General features: G+C 37.0%; 1 protein-coding gene across 1 annotated transcript; it reads left to right on the forward strand.

The window, feature by feature from the left end:
• The first annotated feature begins 416 nt into the window (after nt 1–416).
• slc35e1 (solute carrier family 35 member E1) lies at nt 417–8,695 on the forward strand. Its single transcript, XM_036586434.1, has 6 exons — nt 417–978; nt 2,329–2,399; nt 2,578–2,715; nt 4,837–4,962; nt 5,843–6,088; nt 6,245–8,695. Exons 1-6 carry the CDS (start codon nt 534–536, stop codon nt 6,458–6,460), a joined length of 1,242 nt encoding a protein of 413 aa, XP_036442327.1. The 5' UTR covers nt 417–533; the 3' UTR covers nt 6,461–8,695.
• Nucleotides 8,696–11,067: the final 2,372 nt, after the last annotated feature.

The following is an 11,067-nucleotide window of genomic DNA, read 5'->3' on the forward strand; positions in this document are numbered from 1 at the left end:
AAGTCATTCAGGGTGGTTTGGGTGTGAAATGCTTTGTTCTAGAGAACAAAGTCAGAATTGTTCACAGTGGTGGTGATAGGAACCAGACGTCTGAAGGGTTTAATGCCTCTAAAGGCTCCCTCACACAGTGTTTTACGGTAGTGCTGTGGTAAAATGTTGGCCTAAAACGTATAGTAATCTATTTTTATCTATGCATGGTGGAGGCATACATAAAGGGTGTTCTAGGGCAAAGTAGTGCCCAAAGAAAATATTTTTCAGATTTACCATCAACATTATATATTATAAAAAATAATTAAAATATATAAATTATAAAAAAAACTCACAAGCCACGTGTAGGTGCACTGGTGGTTTTGGATAGTAAATAAAATTTGTGTAAGTTTCTCTATAAATTAACCATTTCACGTCAAACCATGATATTGTTTACATCTCAACCGCTGAATTATGCAGACATTTTGAAAAAAGGGTAGAATATACCTTTAAATCAGCTGCATGAAAGTTGAGAGAGAACCTTTCGCAACAGACGAATCTCTTGAATGCAGCCTTCTCTCCCCCACTTTCCCCTCCTCCCTCCTTTCCTCCCTCCCACTGCATTACGAAGTTTGAGCTCCACGTATGAAGCTGCAGCCGCCGGTGAGCCGACACTGGGGAAGATGGCTGCGGTGGAGCGTCTGCCCGTGAAGGAGGGAATGCGGATCGGTCTCCTTTGCCTGTGCTGGTATACCGTCAGCTCCGGGGGCAACGTCGTTAACAAAATCATCCTGAACGGGTTCCCTTATCCGGTCACCGTCTCCCTCTTCCATATTTTCTCTATCGTCATCTTTCTGCCGCCGCTGTTGCGAGCCTGGGGAGTCCCCAAATCTGAAGTACCTGGCAGATACTACCGATGGTACATCCTTCCGCTGGCTTTTGGAAAATATTTCGCGTCTGTGTCGGCTCATTTCAGCATATGGAAGGTACCCGTGTCATACGCTCACACTGGTAAGTTCAGTTTTTAAATTTCCCCCTTTCCCTCTTCAGTCAACATCAGCCTCTGTTAGCATGTGGCTAGCCTGACGACGACAACTGGAGACCACTAGGTTACTAATTTAGACCGGCTGGCTGACACTCGCTGCTTGGATTTAGCCTTAAATTAAACGGCCTAACTGTGTCAGAGTTATTTTAGGTCCTGCTGAGGACTCGTTCATTTCGTGTTGTCTTTTTTTTTCTTGGTCCTAAACCTGTGTGGAAAATATCCAGCTGTCAGCATTCAACTCCAGCAGGCAGTCAGCGTTAGCTTAGCTTAGCTAAACCTGAAGAAAGTCCTCAAGTTCCGGCCTCGTTAGCTACGTAGCCAGAAGAGTTCGGGCCTGATTTCATTATCTGGAACGAACGTGAACCTGAATGACCTGTTCACCTCACATATTACTCGTTCATATCTGCCGCCTGCGTGTGCAACACTAAACAAATGTCCATCGCCACAGCATTAAAGGAATTTGTGAGAGGAATGCAGTGCTGGATTATATCGATTCAATTCAGTGTCGCGATAGCTTCCATATATATCGCGATATCACGTGATATTTGGGCTTAATTGAATAAAGTTAATGAACTCATGCTGCTTAAGTAGATACGTTACTGCTACGCCAAGCCAAATTAATGTCTTGCAAATCTAACATAGCTTATTTTAACTGGACTGTTTTTTTTTTTTTCAGTTTTGCCTTGTTACACCAAAGAGACCCTACACTGTGAATGTTAATCACAGAAATCAGATTTACAGAAGGAAAACGGACTGTTTATTTAGTCTAAATTGGTATTAACTTTTCTCTTAAAACAGTCTGGTGCAAATGACATACATTGTTTTTAATTGTCAGGTCCTGGATTCCAGAGAAAAGAGCACAAATGGAATTAGGAAAATGAAAAGTAGATGATGGGGACATTGTTATTTTGTGGTCAATTTCAATGGATGTAATGCGCAACATCTATCAAAGGCGTAGTTAAAAGTGTAGTCTGTCAGTATCATGGTGTGTCAGTATAGACAATAATCCCCCAGCATTGCAGGAGTGGGTTTTAAAAAAGAAAATCTTGTAGAAAATGTAGAAAATCTTAATCTAGAAATCTTAAACTGGCACTGGCCTGTTTAACAGGGAATGAAAGGAGGTGTTGATCTGTGGGTGTGTTCATACAACTTGCTATTGAATTTGTATTGTGGTGAAACCGCCCTGAGCCACAATGATATTTGAAAAAATAATCTGATAATCAGTATTTCACTGCCTCATGACACATTGTGATAGCTACTGTGACTCTGAAGTGAAATGCAGACATGCCCTAACTGCTCACTGCTCATTTTCACAGTGAAAGCCACCATGCCCATATGGGTTGTGTTGTTATCACGGATGATTATGAAGGAGAAGCAAACCACAAAAGTAAGTATTTTAAAGGTTTGCAATGTTTATGCCCAGCTTTTCAGTGCCAGACTGTCTGTTAGCTATAATTGGTTTTCAGTCTCACCCAAAAGTTTCATTGCTTAAGAGGTTTAATATGCTCGGTCTGTATTATATGCATTGTTGTTCATGAGTTTGTACCCTGTTTTTGTCATTTTAGGTCTATATCTCTCTAATACCAATCATAGGTGGTGTCTTGTTGGCCACAGTCACCGAACTCTCCTTTGACGTCTCGGGACTGATCAGTGCTCTGGCAGCTACGCTTTGCTTTTCTTTGCAGAACATATTCTCCAAAAAGGTAAATGTCTAAGTACAGTTGTTTTTCAGTGTCGAGCTGGGTAGAGTAGCCTAAAACCTAAAGGTGTTGTTGCTTTAATAATGACTAATGAATAATGTAGAAGTAAAGAAGCTACAATTTAATCTGGAGAGCAAAGGTATCAGTTAAAAAAAATAAAACATACTGGAAAAAGTACTGAGTGGAACAACTTAGTACATCTTTAATCAGTCATAGTAAATCCATTTGTAATACGTCTGTCAGCATATCCGCAAGGTTTTTTGTACCTGTATCCTGGTGTCAAGATGATATATTCTGAACATTGGAGGGAGGTTTGTTAGGCACTGTGCTTTTCATTTTGACATTGTTTTGGTGAAAAATGAAATGCTAAAGTTAGTAAGTGAGAGGTGTGAGCAACAGCAAAGCACCCCAGGAGCTGAACCAACAGAACAGGATGAAATTAAACACAAAAAGGTGTTAGGAACTAAATGTGAAGGACTAAAATGAAAGGAGATGTGTTTGAGTATCGTCATTTAAAAACACGTTTAAGCACATGGAACTGTAACTGGTCTGTAACCAGTCACTATCCATCTCTTTATAGCAGAGCCCTGAATGAACACCTGCAGGGAATTTTCACACATGACTAAACAAAACACTGACAGTAAAAGTCCAATACCAGGATACATAAAACATAATTTAAAAAGTACTTAGGCAGTCAGTTCATATCAACACCACACTCTTTACTGAACAGCTCAATGTGCTCTGTAATAAAGGAGGAAATTTCTCGTTCAAGGCTTTTTGTACCTGTATCCTGATGTCAAGATTATATATTCTGAGCATTACACTGTAATCCTGCAGTTTGTTTTAACTCAAATAAATTAAGTCTGTTGTACATAAAACTAAATATTTGTCCTACATCTATATAGTTGAGCAATATCCCACACATTGTTAAACTATTATAAGTTAAGGGATGATTTCATACACTCAGATGACATTTTTGAGTTAACTTATGGTTTGAATTAATGTATGGCTATTTAGCCTGTTACCATGATAGCTTTGAAACCAAACATTTAAAAAATTGTAATAGTTTCTCTCTCATTAAAATTGCTCAACAGATGAGTTTAACTTAGTTTGTTTGTTTTGTTAACATGATCTTGTTGGATAAAACGTATTTCTTTACCTTTGGCTCCTGGCTCCATCTGTTTGCATATTGAGTGTTTATTTCCATTTGTTTTACTCACGATACGTGCATTTTCATTCCACCCAGGCTACTTTTTCCTCAGGCGTATGCTTTTCATATATGCTTTACTCAGCTGCCTGACCTTGGGTTGTTGGCTAAAAGAGCAAGTTGTCATTCTCTTTGCTGCTGAGTGTGGGTCTGTGGTGGCGGGTGACCATGTTCACGTTAAGGGTTTACCGTTTGGTGTTTAGCAAAGTGGATATCACTTGATTAGAAAAAGTTTCTTAATTCTCTAATGAAACTTATATTTCCGATTTTAGGGTTGTTTAACTCAAAGTTAAAATAATTAGAATTTATGAGTTGCACAAACGTGTTTATGTTAGTCTAACACAAAACTTGTGGTTTTTCTAACTCGTGTTTTCACATTACTTTTTTACAACAACTGGTTTGCTCAGTTTTTTTTAATAAATTCAACTAATCCTGGCCTACAGTGTAGAGGTGCGGTAGGTTAGCTGTAAATATATGAGGTCACCTCCAAGCAACCTTGGTAATCATAATCAAATTGGTGATTAATAACTATTGACATTTTACAATACTGTATAACATGTATTTTTGTTTTCTTATTTTTGCCCCACACTGAATGCTTTGGGTTTTTTGCTGTTTGTTTTGTTTTGTTATTGTTTTTTTTTTTTGGTTTTTTTTAAGATATACAGCAACCTAAGTGTCTTGACTTTGAGAAAGGAACTACACAAAATAAAATGTATTCTTCTCTGCTTCTTTTTTTTCTTCTTCTCATCATTATTATTATTATTAACTATTATTATTATGTGCAGGAAAGAAATACCTTGTTAAATCTGGGAAAACATTGTGTTTTTGTTACTAGATGTGTTTGAAGTGGTGTCATATCAATGTATCAGGTTAACTAAACCAGTTCAAGGTTGATATATACGGCATGTATGTTTCAGGTTTTGCGTGACACGAGAGTACACCACCTGCGTCTTCTCAACATACTTGGCTTCAATGCAGTTTTGTTCATGCTGCCCACATGGATTCTAGTCGACCTGTCTACGTTTCTGGTTGATGGAGACTTGGTAAGTAAATATGTCAGTGCAATTACCTGTGCAAAGTGGTAACAATTAATTGATGAACTGGATGATTTTGATCACTGCGAATTAGGACAGGTCAGGGTTACAGTCAGACTAGAGTACTATTTGGATGGGATTAGTTTTCCATCCAATTTTGCCACATCTGTAATGTTCTCTTTGCACAGTATAAGAAATCTCAGAGTGCCTATTTAGTTTATTTAAAGCAAAAAAAAAGATTAGACAATGTCAAAACTTTTTAGTTATCCATTATTTCACTTACCCTAACCATCTACTTAGCTGTCTTAATTCAATGCTCTGTGTCATTAGTATTGTCATTAACTTAGGAATTTACAACTAACAGTCAAATTCAACATGTTTTTTTTCTGCCATTTTATGTGTTTTAATGTTTGTAGCCGTACAGTTGAGGCGGGTTGATACATATCAGCTTGATTTGAGCCACAGAGAACACAAATAAATGCTTGTTTGAGTCTCTCAATACTTAAAGACATTGAAGACTCGCTGAAATTTTACTCACATAACAATTTGCACAGGCTAGATATAACATGGAGTTATTTTATGGTAAGGTTTTATAGTAGGTAAAAAGCCACTGTAATCTTTACTGACGCAGGAGCATGCAGTCCGTAAAAATGGCACAACTGATTTGGACAGGGCTACATCAGAGAAACGCCAGTTAAAATTACATTTCCCTATGATCAGGGGAAATCATTCAGGGAAGAAAATAAATATCAGTTGACCAAGTTACATAAGTGTCCCGAGTTGCTTGAGAAGTAGAGAAAAGTTATGTATATCTGTAGAATTCTAACATTATAGTATTTTATTTCTAATACATTTTTTTTTTAAATTTCTTTTTCTTCTTCGTTTACAGTCAGAGATCTCCAATTGGACTGGAACACTCGTGCTCCTCATCATCAGTGGCTTCTGCAACTTTGCACAAAACATGATCGCCTTCAGTATATTAAATCTAGTCAGCCCACTCAGTTATGCGGTTGCTAATGCTACCAAAAGGATCATGGTCATCAGCATATCTTTACTGATGCTCAGAAACCCCGTCAGCCTCTCTAATATCGTGGGGATGATGACTGCCATCCTGGGCGTCTTTCTCTATAATAAGGTAAGAACTTTTGGTGATGGGTCATTTTAGTGCTTTAGCAGTTTTGAGCTTATCATCTTGTTGATCAGTCCACATAAACTGAAATCAGCGAGTTTTTAAGTATGTTTGCTCAGTGTTAATCCATCAAACTATCTTTTTCTTCCTGCTGTCCACCAGGCGAAATATGATGCCAACCAGGAGGCCAAGAAGAAATTGCTGCCGGTCTCCGCGCAGGACATGGTGTCATTTGACAAACCCCTGTCCAATGGCTCAGCGACCTTTAAACAAGGCTCGGACTTTCAGTATGGCCGGAGTAACGTTCTCAGCGACCACTTTCAGTACAGCAGACAGGCCTACACGATGAACTACGGTTCCAGCCAGTATGTCGTATAAGCTGAGAAACTGATGAACGAACCTGTTTAACTGTAAAAGGAGACTGTCTTTTGTGGGGCACTGAAGTATTGAAACCGAAGAGGAAAGTGTTTCCTTTCACATACTTGTCAAATAGATTTTTCTGGGCCGTTTCTTTATATTTATTTCACGGTTTTCTTTTTTTTTTTCTTTTTTTCTTTTTTAATCAACAAGAATTTCTCAGTAACTAAGGGTGCCGAGGTTTTTGAACCATGTTGGAATACCTTTAAGGCCAACAGTAGCTTAATCAAGTGAAAATTAAGGTTTTTGTTTTGCATAAGAATATTTCAACATCATTTCAGTGTCCGCTGTCATAATACTATTTATAAATCGAAGATGTGATTGTTGCTTTCTGGGTCCTCTGTCAAAAAAACAGCAAGGACATCAGAAGCTGAAACAGTTTAGTAGCTGCCACACACTGGGACAACATACGTTATCGTTTAATGTTTATGAAAAGTTTCCTAAATTCCAAAATTGGAATATTGCTTGTAGTTTGTAAATATTTTCATGTATTTATTTTTATTTTTAAGTTCTTAGGAAGGCATATCATGGCTTTATCATTGGAGGAAACCTTTTTTTGAAGGTGTGACGTCTGTTTACCATACTCTTTTGTTATAGCCGGTACATTTTTTGGTAATCAGTGTTTGACGGTTAGTTTTACGTCATTATACAGGCCTACATGAATCATGCTGTAGTCTGATTTTAATGCCATTAGTCATTTAGATTTTGGTTGGTGTAGATCAGGCTTTTTAAGACTTCTTTGAAGGTGTTTTAGCCAAATCAAGTGATGCTGGTTTGCTGCGTAATGTTGAGGAAAAGCCTTCAATCTTGCAATGTTCGTGTCAATAGTACTTTTGCAACACTCAGCCCAGATACTTCATTGGTGCACCAGACACATAGTATTAAAGTATAAAACTTTTTCAGCATTTCATAGGGGCATTAAGTTTCCTTCATTGGAAATATTCTAAAACTTCCTCATTATTATTGGAATCCTCTCCTAAGCTCTCATATTAAAGAACAATGCATGTGGCTAAACACTTTAGGCTGTGATGCACTGGTAACATGAGGCAGTGAACGTGCAAACTGTTGTCTACAGAAGAGCTGATGGTGTAAAGTCCATTCACAGAATCCTATTAGATGTAGTGGATTGGGGAAATGTATATTTTGCATATACTTTTTTTTCTTTCTCAAAGGAGACTACTGGCAATATCTACTGTTAAAAGTGCTTGTCTCAGAACATTGCCTGTCTATCATGGCCTTGTGATGAAATGTGCAATCCAAGAACTTTCCTGTAGTCAGTTAGCTTGTCTTTTGTGATTTAATTCACAATATTATGTTTTTGCTGATTTTCGCACAGTGATTCAGTTTCAGAATTTTGGCCTGTATTGTCTGTCTATTTTCTTTCTTAAGCTTTTCAGAGTTCATCCTCAATATCTTTTAGAGATACTTGTATATTTTTATTTTAATTTATTTTTATTTTTTTTCCCGAAAGAAAAACGCTCCCTTGTTAACTTTTGTCTGACTGCGGGGAAGTTAGACAGAATTTTAATAAAGAGCATGTATATTCATCTCTGTGGCTTAAAAAAAGGGAGGAGAAGAACTGCTCAGTGTGGTTTTCGTATGTGAATATAAATGTTTTGTAATTATTTTTTTGAGTCAATGCCAACAGATTTAGAGAAACTGCATGATTTTAGCCTTTTTAAAAGTCTGTTCAACTGATGAGAGAATGCTTCATAAAAGCGATGTGGGATATTGTTGGGTGTGGGATTTTTCTGTTGTCCTTTGGGAGGTGTGTGAGCGCACTTAATAGGTTTGTTGATTCAACTGTCCTAGTGTCCTATAGTTCATAAAATCGAAAAACGGGGCCAAAGCAAAGGCCTCTTGTTAAAGTGCATTGTGTTTGTAGTAAATGATGCGCTCTTTGAGAGTCATGTTACCTTTACCTCTCTGCAACAGACACACTACAATTCATGAAAATACCTCCATATCCTCTGTATCTTCTTTTATGAACTGTAGGCTTCACAAATTGCTGTTTTGTGAGGCAGTACTAGAATGATGCTGGCCTAAATGAACAGTTTTGAAAAGTGAAATCCCCCTTTTACCTGTTTGCATTTGAGCTATAATTAACTGTTTATGGCTTTGAGTTTTGTTTGTCTTTCTTGTTTTGTTGCCTCTTCTTTATTTTCATTTACAGAATATAAATCATATTGTCAATCACAGAGAGAAGAGGTGTTGAAATTCATTTTTAGCAAGATGCCAGCACTTTTTTGAGTAATAACAATGTTATGTTTTATAGTGCCTTTTACAATCCCAAGGTTGCTTTACATAACAAAGAACGCACAAAAAAGGAAGCTTAAGACCAGGCAGCAAAGGAGGAAGAGAACTGCTCATGAAAAAAAAGTTTAAATTAGATTTGAAAGTAGAAAAGGAAAGCAGTCATGGAAAGATTGAGGAACTGAAGGCACTGAGTGGTGAAACGGGTCAGGTGTATGTAATTGCAAGGGTGCAAGTAAACACATATAGTATTAAATACTACATACTAGGCTGTCATCAACGCTTGAACAAAGTTTTAAATGTACATTCTTGATGAATCAGTAATTGGGTATCTACAGATCATAAAGCTGTTTGGCACGTTCTCTAGAAGGAGAAAGACTATTTTGTGTGCATCACTGAAAGAGAGGAAAACCACACTAGCAAGATCTTACAAATATACATATGTTTGTAGTAAGTAAATGTAGTAAAACTAAATGTACTGTTACAAAATGTCTGTATAAGATGTAGAAGGTCTAAGCTGAACAGCTTGGTAGATTGCTGGACTACTCTAATAATGTTCGGTTAAGCCTTACTTAAGGATTCACTCTAAAACTGCTACATACAAGGTGAAGAATATAGCACTTGAATGTTTGTTACAAGATTTAAAGGCTTTACATGTCTGTGTTTTTAGTAGAGCTGGTTAAATTAGTATTAAACCCTGGGTGGAAAGTTAATGTACACCACCATTAAAGCCCAGTCACACTTGCGATTGCTGGTGAAAAGTAAATGAAAACAAAAAATTAAACATAGTTCTAGGCATTTTCTGGAATTCTTTAATTTTCCAAAGTAGAGGGATGTATTACATTTTAAAAATCTAGAATCTGTTTTTCATCTAAACCACTTCATCCTCCTGGGTCGTAGAGTTTAGCAGAGCTCAACAACAGATTAATAACTGATCATCGAACTGATTTATCAGGCTTTAGCAGAGTTAAACACATTCTCCATCAATCTGAAGAACCATTTCCCTAAGCAAAGAACTCATTAAGCATGCAAATGGTTTGGGGGGCTTATTTTATTATTTATGTGTAGTAAGATTAGAAGTGATTCACACATTAATGGATTTGCTGATGTGTGTGAGATTGTTTTTCTACCGGAACTCGCGGCTTTTAACGTCAGGTGCAGACTGAATACTTTCCTGCTGGTCCGGACGGCTAATTAGCACGATCAGTTATTAATGAAATAAAAGTAGCCTAGATTAATCTATGTCTGAGGATTATAACAGATTTGGTGAAAATCGGTTGAGTAATAAGGAAGTTGTGGCCGATTTAATCCTGAGACTCTTCATCTCTCAATACAAGTGAATTTGTTCACAAGCGGATCTTGACCGCTCCAACATGGCGGACGCGCAGACGTATCGCCTCAGAGAACAACAGACAACGCGGCAACTAGGTGTGTATATCTGTGGACGAACCGCCTACTCTTTTATTTCTGAAACTATCCCGCGTGACGCTGTCCGTCACCATGGAAACGTCTCCCCCATGACGTCATTGACCCATTGACTGCGTTGTAGTCTATTTATTATTATTTTTATTTAAATAATTTAATTACTTGAATCACAGAATTCACAGCTGTGGAGTACTTAAAAACACAGATAAACATTAAGATATGTGATAAAGTTATGGAAATGGACAACAGCCCAATTAATAAACTCAAACAAAAGGGGAAAGAAATATCGATGACTTTCTAGAATTGCAGTATTTATAAAATGTTTGAATAATATTTTTGTACTTTTCATTTTATGCATTTAAAGATGAAAAAGGTGTTTTTTTAATTAAACATTCAAACAAACATAAAATGACAGGAAACACAATAAATAACCGCATAAAATCCTCTGGAGCGTCTGATATTCTAGGTCAGATTTCATGAAGTACCAAAAATATCCACCAGAGGGCGTTACCAACTGAGTATGTGGCTCATCTGGGTCATTGTCAGGAAACCGCATCCAAACATATAAATACATGATTAATAAATATTGTTAATCATTTCAGTAGATCCATTGGAGCTCTATTTGCACAGCAATTATTCTATTTTCAAGTTTTGTCTACATATGTTTTTTTTTATTAGAAACGAACAAGTTTTTTTATTACTTTTAACTGTTGAATCTCAATACTTTAATGACTTCATTGTAAACTTTATGAATGTTAACCAACAACAAAATGTTGTGTGGTAAGTAAGTTGTAAGTAAGTTGGCTGTTAATGTGCAGGAGGAGTGAAGTACAATCGCATTCATAGGCTGTAATATATATTTGAATAATTTGCTTGTTTTTTGTTCGACA

This window comes from Colossoma macropomum, unplaced genomic scaffold (assembly GCF_904425465.1).
Source record: "Colossoma macropomum unplaced genomic scaffold, Colossoma_macropomum, whole genome shotgun sequence".
NCBI lineage: Eukaryota > Metazoa > Chordata > Actinopteri > Characiformes > Serrasalmidae > Colossoma > Colossoma macropomum.

Excerpts from the sequence above, each read along its gene's own strand:
- slc35e1 (XM_036586434.1), top strand. The coding sequence starts at position 534 with ATGCAGCCTTCTCTCCCCCACTTTCCCCTCCTCCCTCCTTTCCTCCCT. Across the intron at positions 979-2,328 it reads CGTGTCATACGCTCACACTG|TGAAAGCCACCATGCCCATA; the intron begins GTAAGTTCAGTT and ends TCATTTTCACAG. Across the intron at positions 6,089-6,244 it reads GCGTCTTTCTCTATAATAAG|GCGAAATATGATGCCAACCA; the intron begins GTAAGAACTTTT and ends GCTGTCCACCAG.